Source organism: Miscanthus floridulus, chromosome 18, assembly GCF_019320115.1.
Source record: "Miscanthus floridulus cultivar M001 chromosome 18, ASM1932011v1, whole genome shotgun sequence".
Classification (NCBI taxonomy): Eukaryota; Viridiplantae; Streptophyta; class Magnoliopsida; order Poales; family Poaceae; genus Miscanthus; species Miscanthus floridulus.
In genome coordinates, this window is record NC_089597.1 from 58,180,306 (window position 1) to 58,194,844 (window position 14,539).

At 42.6% G+C, this 14,539-nt stretch overlaps 2 protein-coding genes and 1 pseudogene across 3 annotated transcripts; 2 read left to right on the forward strand and 1 right to left on the reverse strand.

Annotated features, from left to right (window-relative positions):
* Nucleotides 1-1,066: 1,066 nt before the first annotated feature.
* On the forward strand, nt 1,067-4,304 carry LOC136520901 (uncharacterized). Its single transcript, XM_066514579.1, has one exon. The coding sequence runs from the start codon at nt 1,309-1,311 to the stop codon at nt 4,093-4,095; it is 2,787 nt and encodes a 928-aa protein (XP_066370676.1). The 5' UTR covers nt 1,067-1,308; the 3' UTR covers nt 4,096-4,304.
* A 1,934-nt stretch (nt 4,305-6,238) lies between these two features.
* On the forward strand, nt 6,239-9,585 carry LOC136520970 (uncharacterized; annotated as a pseudogene).
* Nucleotides 9,586-9,704: 119 nt separating this feature from the next.
* LOC136520971 (nucleotide-sugar uncharacterized transporter 2-like) lies at nt 9,705-13,675 on the reverse strand. Of its 2 annotated transcripts, XM_066514685.1 has the most exons (8): nt 13,426-13,675; nt 12,101-12,252; nt 11,807-12,015; nt 11,613-11,706; nt 11,106-11,272; nt 10,853-11,023; nt 10,071-10,102; nt 9,817-10,000 (listed from the first exon to the last, which is right to left on the reverse strand). In XM_066514685.1, exons 1-8 carry the CDS (start codon nt 13,502-13,504, stop codon nt 9,948-9,950), a joined length of 957 nt encoding a protein of 318 aa, XP_066370782.1. In that variant the 5' UTR covers nt 13,505-13,675; the 3' UTR covers nt 9,817-9,947. The 2 variants fall into 2 exon arrangements, with proteins under 2 accessions (XP_066370781.1, XP_066370782.1); XM_066514684.1 differs by having other exon boundaries at nt 9,705-10,102.
* Between the last annotated feature and the right edge of the window lie 864 nt (nt 13,676-14,539).

The following is a 14,539-nucleotide window of genomic DNA, read 5'->3' on the forward strand; positions in this document are numbered from 1 at the left end:
TGCTGGTGACACCCGCCGCTTCTCACGCTGAAAAGCCAGCCGCTCGATCCGTACCCGTACCTGATGCGTGCGCCCGCACCCATTGAATCGAACAGTGCAAACTCACGACGCCGGCGCTGTGGCTCGTCCCAAAGACCCGGACAGGTGGGGATGTGCTCGCCGTGGGCTCAAGGGCGGTGTCTGGCTGAACGCCCGTGCAAGCGGCGGCGGTCTGCCTGCCCTGCCCGGCTGGTGTTCGACAAAATGCGTGCGTGCGTAAGGATGGGCCGTCCAGGGACGGCGACGGTGTGCACTGACCAGCTACCATCTTGCCTACACTCCTGTGGGCGCGATGCGACCTGCAGGCGCATACCATGCCGACATGTCGGACTGTACCAGGTTCGTGCCCACTGACCAGCTACCATCTTGCCTAGTTATTTCTCTGCACGATCTTCTGATGACGTTGCCGAGTTGAAAAACTTCTAATTTCAACAGTTCAAATAGCTTCTAATTTCTGTGCGGTGGATCGATTGGGAGACTACGGAAAACTAGACGTGAATTTCTTGTTAGAATTCCTGGGGTGGAAAGAAAGAGTTGGATTAGAAAATCTTTAGCACAAAGTTGTGATTGGTCACCACTTGTCCACTTCGTTCCACCAGTATAAAACAATTCAGCCTTCATCCCGGTAGTACTTCAAATGGCATTAACTTACTATGGAATAATGCAACTTGGGTTCCTTGTGATGTGGACAATCGGCCAACTTATGCAAAATACACGTTGACTTCGAAAAATATCAGCATGAGTCTTGCCAGTAGGACCCACCAACTACAACAACCAATGTATAGCGCTCTAAGCAACACAGATTGTGCTCTAAGCATATGGTTTTGTGGACTAGTTCTTTCCTCCCTTTGATGGAAACTTCATTGGATGTTTCTGTAGGCCGTTGTCATAATTAGACAATGCCCCCTCAGAGTTAAGTGGACATGTGGAAATTTGTGATGTGAACCTAACATAATTGATTAGAGTAAAAGCTGTTTGTGTGGTCCACTGCAAGAAACTTCAATTACTAGATGAGGCTGCACTTCACTGTGTCTTTTTTGGCTGCTGACACTTCTGTCTGTTTGAAGCGGCCCATGTCTTGGACATTGGAATCTTTATATGACTGCAGAGCTTCCATTGTCTCTTATTTCTTATCTTCCTCACCTTCTCCTTCTACCTAGTGGAGGTGTATCCAAACGGAGCGAGCTCTGCATATAGCTCATGCTCCTTTCCAAATGTTAGAATCTTCAGAGACAAAATAGAGATTTGCTTTGCTCCAAGATCAAGCCTATGGAATCCCAACAGCAGCCTACCAATGGCCATATGGCTAGCAAATCTCCCGAAGAACAACATGCGCTGCAGCAAGGCCAGGCTGTCCAAAATCCTAGCACACTTCAGGCTGAGCTCCTATGGAAGCTGAGGAAGTACTTGATGCTGCTGGCTATTCTAGCTGCAGCCATCACCTACCAAGCAGGGTTATCTCCGCCGGGTGGGTTCTGGCAAGACAGCCTGAATGAGCGCATCCCCGGTGATATTGTGCTAAGAGTTAGCTACCCCAAGCGTTACTATGTGTTCTTCTACTGCAACACAACAGCGTTTGGGGCATCACTCATTGTCCTTATACTGCTCCTGGTCAGGGAATTGAGCCGCAATGTGATTTGGCTTCGGGCACTACAATTTGCAATGGTACTGGGCCTGCTTGGGCTCATGGGTGCCTATGCTGCAGGGAGCTGCAGGGAGGTGAGGACCTCAGTTTACATTTGGGTATTACTTGTTGGCATATTTGCATATATCACACTCCATGTCATATTCTTCCGTCATCTGGCGCCTAAATGTCTGTGGGATATGTTCATGAATATCCGGAAATACTGGAAGGATATCCTTGCAAGCATTTTCAGGAAAACACAGAGCAATGAGCCGGAAACTCCGATGAATGATCGGGAGGCTCATGATGAGGGGGAAGAATTGGAGCGGAATCGCAGTTTCTTGCTGGTTCTTGCCACATTAGCAGCGACAGTGACATATGTTGCAGGGCTAAGCCCACCAGGTGGCTTCTGGCCTGATGATGACAAGCCTAACCACCTTGCCGGTGATCCAGTTCTGCGAGATCATTACCCCCGTCGATTCAAGGCTTTTATGGTCTGCAATGCAACTTCTTTTGCTGGATCCCTTGTGATCATCATTATGCTCCTCAGCAATACAGCAGTGGATCATGTCGTCAAATCAAATGCTCTGCGGTTGTGTGTGCTGGTGAGCCTCTTTGGGCTTATGGGGGCTTATGCTGCTGGGAGTTGTAGGGAGGTCCGTACATCTATCTATGTCTTCTCCCTCGTTGGTGCGGTTTTGCTCTACCTTGCTCTTCAGTGGATTGAACCTATTGTGACAAAACCAGAGTGTATAGAGAAGTCAATTGGATGGATGAGAAAGAAGAAGACCGAAGTGCTCCAGAAACTGAGCTCTTTCATTGTGAAGGGGAGTGGGAATCCAGATGATGGCAAGCATACTAACCTGTCAGGGCCCAATACACAACATACATCAAACAATTTAAGTGATGCTAAAGATGACATCCAAAAACTGCGCACATATCTCCTATTGCTTGGTATCCTTGCTGCCACTGTCACATATCAAGCTGGACTAAATCCACCAGGTGGCTTTTGGGCAGACAATGATGGGCATATTGCCGGGGACCCAATCTTGGAGACCATGCATCCAAGGCGTTACAAGGTGTTCTTCTACTGCAATGCCACAGCATTTGTAGCATCTTTGGTGATCATTACCTTACTTCAGAGCCAACTGATTACCGTTAGTGCCATGAAGCGTCACATACTGCAAACAGCCATGACACTGGATCTCTTTGGACTTATGGGGGCCTATGCTGCTGGAAGCAGCAGAAAGTTCTCGACGTCCCTTTATGTGTTTGTCTTGGTCCTTCTTGTTTTCACCTATGTTGTAATTCATGTTCTGCTATCTTTGGTTCTCAAGAGACGACTCAGAAGAGATGATGCTGTGGAGAATGAAGATGAAGAGAAGGATTTGGAGAAGCGGCGCAAGTTTCTGATGTTGCTTGCAATTCTGGCTGCTTCCATCACATATCAAGCTGGCATAAGCCCATCAGGTGGATTCTGGAGTGACAATAATGGCCACCAAGCAGGTGATCCAGTGTTCCATGATGAATTCCCAACCCGCTACAGGGTTTTCTTCTACTTCAATGCAACAGCTTTCATGGCATCCTTGGTTGTGATTATGTTGCTTGTTAGTAAAAGGCTATGTCACAAGGGTCTTGAGGTCTATGCGCTGCACACATGTGTTTTGGTTGATCTGATCAGCCTTATGGGTGCTTTTGCTGCTGGAAGCTGCAGGAAAGTTTCAACATCTGTGTACGTCATCCTTGTCGTTGTTGCAGTGTCTGTTTATGTGATGATTCAAGTTGTGGTTCTGACATTTGCAAAAGACAAGGTGAACAATTTGTTGGGAATGATAAGGATGTACACCTTTAGGTCTTCTGTGCTCCAACAGCCATCCATGAATCACGAAAGAAGCATCCGGACTAGAAAGAGAACTGAACACAAATGGCGCAAAGATTTGATGCTGATCGGGTCTCTCGCAGTCACTGTCACATACCAAGCTGGGCTGCTCCCGCCAGGTGGGTTTTGGCCTGATGACAAGGTAGGCCTTGCAGGTGACCCAATCCTCCATGATACCCATCCATCACGGTTTAAAGTGTTCTTCTATTGTAATGCCACAGCATTCATGGCATCAATGGTCATGGTCATCCTCTTGTTGAACAACACAATAAGTAAGTACAGGAGATCTCTTCTTGCTATGAAGGCAACAATGGTATTGGACTTGTTTGGTCTCCTTGGAGCATACGCTGCAGGCAGCTGCAGAAAGTTGAAGACATCTGCATACATTTTTGCACTTGTCATTGCTGTGTTCATTTACATTGTGATTCATGTGTTGCTGTCATTCGATGAGGTGGCTTTATTGGTCAGAAAGAAGGGAGAAAAGTGGATTCCTTGCCTGAAAAAAATGTGGGCACCTATCGAAACTGATCGCCTTCAGCCATCTGCTGGGTGACTGGGGGAGATGCCTCTGGCTGTGTAATTGTATTCTTGATGTGGCATTTATTGAATTGATGTACCTGATATATACTACTTAAAAGTTTTTATCTCAATGTTTCTGTTTTCCTAAAGTCATTGTATAGCATCATTCCCTTGGTGATGCTTTACTCTTCACATTTGCAAAAATCAGTACTGAGGTTTGAAGGCAGTTCTTTCTCAGTTAACCATCTGCACATTACCTTTTAATGGAAACTGTTAAATGAGTAATGGATCAGAGCCACAGGGTAATGTAATGTGTAGGATGCTAATTGACAATAGCCCACCTGGTGAGTTGGGACAAAATAACCTTCACAACTAACTTATTAATTGGAACAACTTATGCAAATAGAGAAATCGATGAGCCTTCCAAAGATCACTGAGTAAATGTATATATTTTGATAAATCTCTTTGGAAATGAAGCAATCAAGTGGATCATGGATGGGCTGTGGTTCCATCTTGCTGCCAAAATTCACTAATTCTGATGACTTCAGCCTTCAGGGGCTCTTGAGGTTCTTGTGTGTTGTTACTTTTGCATTTGTCATGTTTTGGATCTTCCCCTACGTTGTTTTCTTTGTTTTACTGTATCCATTGTGGTTTCTTTTTGCACACTGTAACTGTGTTTGTTCATTAACTGTCCCTTCAGTCAGAGGTTGGAAATCAATGGAGTAGATATTTTGGCAGGACTAATCTGTGGATACAATTCACCTATAACATGATCTGTGGACTTGCACTACTGATTTAATTCCTCTGTTCTAGGTCAGTGCAATGTTGCATGATTCTGACAGGAGATGGTCAACGTTATGTCTTGACCCAAGTAGATATGTGAGCTCGAATCCCTACCAGGATGCACCTGCCAGTATGATGCCCATGAGGTAATATTCCATCAGTGTTTGATAAAAATGAACTGGTAGTTAATAGAATATTGTTGTACGAGTGAGAACCAGGATTTTCCTGGCCTATCTGCAGCAGGCCATGAAGCAGGCGGAGGAATAAACAGGGCATACGATTGTTTTGACATTAGTTGAAATATAACTAACTTTTTAATGGAAAATGGCAATGATTATATTACTCAGATTCGGATTCGACACGGATAACATGAGATGTCTCGGATATAGATGCGAGTGGATAATTTTGGTCAACAGATATTCGGATACTAAATAAAATACTCATTAAGCTAAGTACCCGTATCAGATATCCAACTTTGAGTATCCGGGTTCAGATTTAGTGTTGGACAATGAATGTCCAGATTCGGATAAGGACGGATCTGGAAGGAACATTGAATACCTGGGCTGGAATACGGATGGATCCAAACCCTTCGTTTGGACAAGCGGGCGGGAAGTATACATTCCTACTCCCAAACTTACTGTCATTGCACTCACAGGATTATATGTATGTTTTTTTTACAGTTCAACACAATACACCTAATGTTAATCCATCATGTTAGACTCTTTATATATTGGAAGCATAGTCTTGTACTTTAAGAGAAGATCAACACTAGAGAATAACAAGGATGCACCTTGGTGGTAGGGCTTGAAGTCCCAAGTGGTTGAGGTAAAAAAGCTGCTGTTGAAAAGAATAAAACCAAGAAAGCCAACTACTTACAATGACAATAGCCATGGGCCAGTGATTTTGTGCACGTCTGGTAGTCTAAGATATTAAATAGTCAAACTATATATGTAAGTCATTGGTTTCAAAATGTGTACTACACACACAATCATTTGAGTTCAACCCAAGATCTTACAGTTAAAATTACTTGGATGAAAAGCTCATAAATGCATTGGATGGTTTAGATGCATGGTTTGTACTTGAATTGTATTCAAAGCATTTCCCGTTCAAAATACACAACAGAAAATAAAGCATATAACTTATAATAAAGGAAAAGGAGTTTGGTATCCTGCGCTGTATAAGCTGTATTGGAATCAAGCCCCATACCATTGTCCCCTTCTGTGGTGAATAGATATTGTTCTGAGAATCTTATGCAGATCACTATAATATGAACCTAAGGCACACACTGGATTTTAAATTGTTCACTCTATGCCACTGCAGGAGATACTTCCTATGTTCAATAAAGGTGGGTACCGACTGAATAGAATGTACCGTTGTTTTGTTTTCCTTTTTGGACAAGCACTCTTCCTTGGTGGCGGAAACCAAAGTTTCTATCATTCTGATAATGCCTACCATATGTCTTTTAGCCCTTTATGCCTGCAAATGTGACAATGGATTCAACGCCATTGTTGATTTCTACATATACATCTGTCTAACATTCAGTGATACATACAAGGCCCAGTATATCGGCATATATTGAAATATTGTTGCAACCCTACAAATAGAGCAAGTGTTGAAATCTTCAGAGTTAGGCACCCAAAGATTTGCTTTTGTTCGTTGAGCTTATGGGCATGGAGGTTGAACTGCAGCCAGGAAACGGTCATGTGGCTGAAAGAACCATGAGTCAGAAAGAACCGCAGCAACAAGGAGACCAAACGCCAAGCGGTACTGATGAGGCAGAGCTTCTGTGGAAGCTGCAGAAGTACTTGATGATACTGGTTAATTCTTTCTGCAACTATCACCTTCCAGGCAGGACTTGCCCCACCAGGTGGCCTCTGGCTAGATAACCAGCATGGCCATCTTGCCAGCGATATTGTCCTGCAATCTACTTATCCAAAGCGGTATAAGGTATTCTTCTACTGCAACTCAACAGCATTCATGGCGTCTCTGATCGTTTTGATCTTGCTCTTAGTAAGGAAGCTCAGCTGCAATGCAATTTGGCTCCGCTCGCTGCATTTTGCGATGTTACTCAACCTGCTCGGGCTTATGGGGCCTATGCTGCAGGCAGCTGCAGGCAAATCAGAACATCCTTGTATACTTGGGTGCTGCTTGTCGGTGTCTTCACATCCATTGTACTTCATGTAGTGTTCTTCTGGCATCTAGCATCTCCATGGCTTCAACAAACTTTGATGGATGTTCAGAGATCCTGGAATGATTCTCTAGCACGCATGTTCAGCAAAAGTCAGAGCATAACAGATGATGAGCTAGATGCCTCTGTCCAAGAAAAAAAAGGAAGAACTGGAGCAGAAACGCAGCTTGTTGCTGGTTCTTGCCACATTGTCAACGACGGTAACATATGCAGCAGGGCTAAACCCACCAGGTGGATTCTGGCCTGACAGCAGTGCTAGTCATCTAGCTGGTGACCCGGCGCTCAGAGACCACTATCCCAGTCGCTTCAAGGCCTTCATGGCGTGCAACGACACAGCTTTTGCCGGATCCCTTGTCATTATCATCATGCTTCTCAGCAACACAGCAGTGGATCATGTTGTCATGTCGAATGCACTTCGTCTGTGTGTTCTTGTGAGCCTATTTGGCCTTATGGCTGCTTATGCTGCAGGGAAGTCCATACATCTATATATGTGTTCACCCTTGTCGCTGCTATCCTACTATATCTCGCCATTCAGTGGATTGCACCTATTCTGCCCAGACCAGAGTTTGTCAGCGAGTGCATAAAATGGATAAAAGGAGAAAAGGATAAGCTGATTTTGAAGCTAAAATCGTTCCTTATGGAGAGTAACAGTACAACCAACGAGCAGGAGATGCCATTAGCATTGGATCAACAACATACATCCAGTCATGTTTCAAGAGACACTGTTAATGATGCTAAGGATGGTATGAGAAAGCTGCGCACATACCTTTTATTACTTGCCATCCTAGCAGCCACCATTACATACCAAGCTGGGTTGAATCCACCTGGTGGGTTTTGGTTAGACAATGAGGATGGGCATCGTGCTGGAAACCCTATCCTGGAGGCATCAGTCCAAAGTGGTACAACACATTCTTCTATTGTAATTCCACGGCATTTGTGTCTTCTTTGGTCATCATCACCCTACTCCAGAGCAACTTGATCACTGTTGGTGCCTTGAAACGATATGTACTGCAGACAGCCATGATTTTCAATCTCTTTGGTATGATGGGAGCATATGCTGCTGGCAGCAGCCGGACTTCTCCACATCTTTGTATGTGATGATCTTGGTCTTTCTTGTCTTCTCTTATGTTATGGTTCACGTCCTGCTCTTTGTGTCCACAAGAAGCTCTGATGATGGACCAGCTCAGGAAATAGATGATAACCCTGAACTCAAAGATTTGGAGAAGCAGCGCAAGTTTCTCTTGTTGCTTGCTGTTCTGGCAGCATCGAGCACATATCAGGCTGGCATAAACCCACCAGGTGGCTTCTGGCCCGACAACAACGATGGGCACCGAGTAGGTTATCCAATGTTCCATGATGAGTTCCCATGCCGTTACATGGCATTCTTCTACCTAAACTCCACTGCTTTTATGTCATCCTTGGCTGTGATCATGTTGCTTGTTAGCAAAAGGTTATGCCAGAGTGGAATCAATGGCTACTTGCTGCGTGGATGCATGCTACTTGATCTGGTCAGTCTCATGGGTGCTTTTGCGGCTGGAAGCTGCAGGAAAGTATCAACATCAGTGTATGCCATCCTAGTTGTTGCTGTTGTTTTTGCCTATGTCATGGCTCAAGTTCTGGTGCTAACCTTTGCAAAAGATAAGGTGAATTACTTCTTTGAGTGGGTGCTCCGTGCCACTCCTTTCAAGAGTCCACATCCATCCCAGAATGGCAAGCGAAGCATCATGGCCAGCAGAAAATCTGAGTATAAATGACGAAAAGATCTAATTCTGATTGGAACCCTTGCAGTGAGCGTTACATACCAAGCTGGGCTGCTCCCCCCAGGAGGGCTCTGGTCTGATGACCGGGACGGCCATTTCACTGGCGACCCAACCCTCCACGATACTGATCCACCAAGATACAAGGCATTCTTCTACTGCAACGCCACCGCATTCATGGCATCCGTGGTCATAGTCATCCTGCTGCTCAATAGCACAAGAAGCAAGTACAAGAGGTCTCTCCTTCCCATGAAAACAGCAATGGTGCTGGACCTGCTTGCTCTGCTTGGGGCTTATGCTGCAGGCAGCTACAGGAAACTAAAGACTTCTATATACGTTTTCGCACTCGTCATTGCTATTTTTATGTACATCGTCATTCACATCCTGCTGTCCTTCGATAAAATGGCACGGCTGGTGAAGAAGACTGGAGAACACTGGATTCCATGTCTGAAGAAGATGTGGGCACTCATTGAAACTGAACCTCCGAATCATCAGCCATCTTCAGAGGAACCATGAGAGACGACCCTAGCTGTATGTTTGTATTCTTATTACATAAATTATTTAATTGATATGTACGTTAAAATCAAGATTTGTTTTTTCCCACTTGTTTATAAGGTTAAAGTGTTGTAATCTTTTCATGCACTCGCTATTATAAGCTATAAGATGAATTCATCCATGAGTGTTAACTTCAAGTACTTCGTTATCGGTTTAAACTTTCTCGGGTTCAGTATTAAGTCTTGTGAATCTCACTTAAATATGTTGCCGTTTGGCGTTGACATGAACATTTGGACGGACGGAATTATCTATTTGTAAGCTAGGCCAGTGCTGGTTGTTCCAATAGTCGGAACCCAGCAAACAGTTCAGCATGACGTCGAGCAAATTGTTCATGTAAACTTTGATTCTGAATCTTTGCCCTTTGTTTCAGAAATTCATAGTTTTATATTTGTGCAGAATCATAAATGTGCTCACCAAACCTCGCTGCTTCCAATGGGGGTTCTTAAACCTAGCAGGAGGACGGCAATTGTTCAATTTACACAGAATCCATGGGCTTTGTTTCTGGCTTTTCTCCATCTACAATAACCTTGGACTTCATCAAATGAGAATTTTGCCTTGAATTTAAGGAATTTCTCCTACCGCTGGTGGCTGACTCTTTCATCCCTAGGTAAGTATACACTGACATCCCTGCGAGGGCAATGACAGCTCCACAGAGGCTGGTGAATCCAGGATCAGATTTAAATAACAGATAACCAGAGAGCATTATAACAATCGTCTTGAACTGACCTAGCACAACATGAGCGAGAGCCGAGGTTGCCCTGCAGCATCCAAAATACATTGAAAAATTAGGTTCAGATCCAGAAATTTTGCAAATTCGATGGCCACAGAAGAGAATGAATGACCAAATACTTTACCCTGTCATTTCCGAAACCCAAAATATGTGAACCTTCAAGACCAAAAGGGTATCACATAGACAAAAATTACGATTATTGTTTTTTTTTTGATAAATAAAGTTTTTCTTGTGAGTTGAATTCTAAAGGCCTTATCAACGTAAAGCGAACTACTATATTTCTATTTTCAAGATTGGGCATAATAGCAATATTACTGGGACATGGAAATATGCCATATAAAATAATGCTGTAAGTTAAAACAATTAAAAAGGTGTTCTACTTGTTTCTCTAGGTTACAGATCCTATTATGTTCATGTACCCGATGCCAAATTTGGTATAGTAACATTAAAATCAATAAGATTGGTTCTCTAGGTTCGAAAAAGGAGCTTCCTATGCGCTCATATCTCCTGGTCTATAAAGTAAATATGTATGACATGCATAACCAGGATTTTTTTTCTAGACATTAGATATGCACAAATATCCACCATATGGAAGTTAAAATACACAAATATCCACTAGTGAAAATTTGCATTGAAATGTATCTCTATGTCCTGTGTGTGTGTGTGTGTGTGTGTGTGAGAGAGAGAGAGAGAGAGAGAGAGAGAGATGAAAAGAAAAAGATATGTGATTCCATGAAATGCAAAGGCAATCATGTAACATCAAATTTTTATGACTCACCCAAGTGCCAAAGCACCAGACCACTGAAGAAGGAAACCGAACAAAGCAGATATGATAATTGCGCTGCTGTTCTTGTAATCCCAATTGAAAGATAAAAGGCCTGGAGGATCCAACAATGGCATCAAAACAATAAAGAAAAATATGGTAATTGGCGTTGTCTTCCACATTAACCTGATCAGACAACCTGGAGGTTAGTATAAAACATAAGGAAATCTTGCTGTAACAGAAGAGATAAAACACAGTAACAGCTTACGCAAGAGCTGTCCAGTTTCCACTCTGTTGTAAATTTGACCACAGGATTTTGTTTACAGCACTAGGAATAATCCAAGCTAGTGCTACACAAGCACCAAAAAAATTGAACTCCAAATCAGTAACAGTTGCAATGGCCACACCAAATGAGACAACCACCAGAGTGATAACCTACATCCAGAAGATATATTTCTTGAATTCTTTAAGACTGCAGTTTGAAAAATCTCTGATAACAATTACTCCCTTCGTCCCATGTTAGATGATGTTTTAGAATCTCTCACGGAAACCAACACTGAAACCAAAAGACCAAAATACCCCTCAAGGAGTAGAGATAGAGATGTATTGGAAAAGAGAAAGGTGTATTGGGAAAAGAAGGTGCATTAGAAAGTGAGAAGGTCAAGTATTTGGGACAAAATTTGAATGCTATAAGGTCATCTATTTTGGGACAGAGGGAGTAGATCAATAGAAGAATGGAACAGTATATGAGGCATGAAATTTCTAAGAAATTTACCTTTCGAAGGGAAACCTTTTTCTTGAAAAGAATAAATTCTGCCACTACTATGGTTGGAGTTACAGCTATCTTAGCCATCTGATAAAAACCTACACTGAAAACAAACAATACTGAGTACATTATGAGATATAATCATTGAGGAAAAGGCAGGGCACTTTGTATCAGTTAAACAGGGAATCAATTATTCATGTCACCTGTTATGCTTTAAGCTGATATTGGCAAGCCCAGTGGAGAAAGACATGACAGCACCTAAAGCAAATAATGAGGAGAAAGGAGTGGATTTGGAAGGAGGAGCAACTGGCAGCAAGTATAATGCCTTGAGAACAGCCATTAAAGCCAAAGCGAAAAGGTAATGGATTAATGACAATGCGACTGGGAAGTTAAATCCAACAGTGCCCATCACCTACAAGGAACGACATACCATTTATTAAAGAAATGCAAATAGACAGACGGTGAAAAGTTTAAAATGATTGGAAAGTCAGCCATACCATTTTGTTTGCCATGATGATCCCAACAGCGACCACAAAGTTGAATGTCAGTGCAACAATAGGGCCACAAAGTCTCTGCTGATGGCGCTTGGCCCCTTCTGAAGTATGAAAGTCATTGTACAGTGAGCCCCTCAGTTCCTCTAGTGCCCGACCTGGTACGTACGAGTGAGAGAGTGTGAGACAAGACTTAATGCAGCAGCTTTTTCCAATGAGATGTTTCTATATATCAGCATTAAAAACATTCTTAAAATGCAATCTTTTCACCCAGAATTTAATTAAAACTAGGGCAATGGAAAACTAGTCATAAAGTCGGGCCTAACAAGCACTTCATAATATGGAATATATTCAATGGCATCAAAATATGTCTGTTACCAAAAAAAAAAAAATTACTTGCCTCTGTAGCTAATGTAATTTAAACATTCTCATGATTTAAAAGCATGATTTTCAATTAAACAACATTTATTGTGCCATGAAACTATTAACAAGCTCAACTCTTTTCTTAAATGCTGAAATAGCTATCATGTGCAATCAAACTTTCAAAAATCTTCATTCAAGAAGGAAGAGATCATTATGTACAATCAAACTAAGTGAAATCACCATGGCATCCAGAAGCTATCACCATCAATTTCATAGTTCATAAGCGTTGCCTTTAAAATGACAAGGATGCACTGCCTTGCACCCACCGGAAACAATATCATCATACTTTGAGAAAGCAGCCGCAAGAGATGAAGTGATGAACTGATCTGGGGACCAGGAGAAGCAACAAAAAACTGGGACTTAACAAGACCGAGCAAACACTGGGATTTACAAACACTGAGCAATGCTGAGGGCAACAGATAGCAAGTGGACTTCAGCATTTCAATTTCCAACTGCTTGTTCTCTCGGGTTGATTTACACATCAACAAACGAAAAGCAACCAGCCAATCATAATGTGTTAACGTTAGCCTGAAAGATGAAACCACTGGAGGCAATCTCCAAACCATAATTCCCTGTGAGCAGGGGGAAGGCGGAAAGCTATGAACAATCCGAACCACAATGTCACTCACACCATGAAGCAACGGCCAAAATGAAGCATTTCATGCTCTCTCTTCCGCACAGACATACAACATTCCATCCACCAGAGCAGCACTCAAAGCCGGGATCTCTATGATTAGTAGTAAAAGAAAGAGGAGCAAGTGAAACAGGATTACAGGAAACCACATCGGCGCATCATCTCCAAGAACAACCTACTTCATATCAATACATGCCATAAGTGCCCTCTCATGACAAGCACGACAACAAGAAATTGGAAGGGGACCGATGGGCTGGGGAGTCTTAGTCCTGACCTGCCTCGCCGGCGTCGCTGTCCTTGCGCTTGATGAAGCGCCGGCCGCCGCCGGGGAGAATGGAATCCCAAATGCCCATTGCCGCCGGCGCATCAGACGGATCCCCACGCTATCCGTCTCTTTTTCCGCCGCCGCCGGCGCAGCAGAACGGCTGTTCCTGGGCCGGGCCGCCGGCGCTGGGTACTTGGAGCTCGAGCAGATGCAGACCAGTAGATGGCGAGTTGGTGACGGGTCAGCCGGTCAGGAGATGGGAATGGGATATATGGTGGTTTTATGCCAGTGCCAGGGTTCTTCTATCTTCTGTTTATATTTTGCACAACATTCCCAGTTTTACTGAAAATGTGCCCTAAACTTATCACAATTCCTTTTCCACCTCGTTATTAACGAAGAGTATACATTCCTGCTTTTAGATAAGGCCCATAGTTTAACAATTTCGAGTATTTCAAAATAGAGATAATTAATATCTAATTACTCCCTCTGTTCATAAAAAAAATATTATTTAATTACCCCTCCGTCCATAAAAACATGCAACTATCAAATTTGTGGCAGTTAAATTAATTCAAATTTGACTAAGTTTATACTCCATTCGTTCCAAATTATATGTCGCTTTAATTTTTTGGTTCATCCATTTTGCTACGTATCTAGACATATTATTATATCTAGATGTATAGTAAAATAGATGTACCAAAAAAGTCAAAGCGACTTATAATTTGGAACAGAGGAGTAATAAATAGCATTAATATTTGTGTCTCCAATAAAGATACAAAAATATATTCTATAATTAATCTAGTGATATTTATTTTGTATCATGAATGTTAATAGTTTTTATATAACTATAAGGGACAATTATGTATTTGGCACTGAAACAAATCAGTCTTTCGTATTTGACATTAAAAAATTTGAACTTTCTTATTTGGCACAAAGTTGAAATTTCCTTCCCTAGATAGCACTGCCGTCCATTTGAGCGAGTAACGGCGTCAAGTGACTGGTAAAATGACATGAATGCCGTTCTTTATAGCAGAAATGCATGATGCCAAATAGAAAAATAATAGATGGACAGGTTGTCAAATAAGAAAATTATAAATATCACAAATTCTCTAGTCTTGGAGGATAT

Bases quoted from the DNA above. Each gene is read 5' to 3' on its own strand.
- LOC136520901 (XM_066514579.1), top strand. From the start codon at position 1,309: ATGGAATCCCAACAGCAGCCTACCAATGGCCATATGGCTAGCAAATCT.
- LOC136520971 (XM_066514684.1), bottom strand. From the start codon at position 13,504: ATGGGCATTTGGGATTCCATTCTCCCCGGCGGCGGCCGGCGCTTCATC. The intron at 12,016-12,100 runs GTATGGCTGACT...CGTTCCTTGTAG, and splicing joins TCATCATGGCAAACAAAATG to GTGATGGGCACTGTTGGATT. The intron at 10,103-10,852 runs GTGAGTCATAAA...TGGATGCTGCAG, and splicing joins TCTGGTGCTTTGGCACTTGG to GGCAACCTCGGCTCTCGCTC.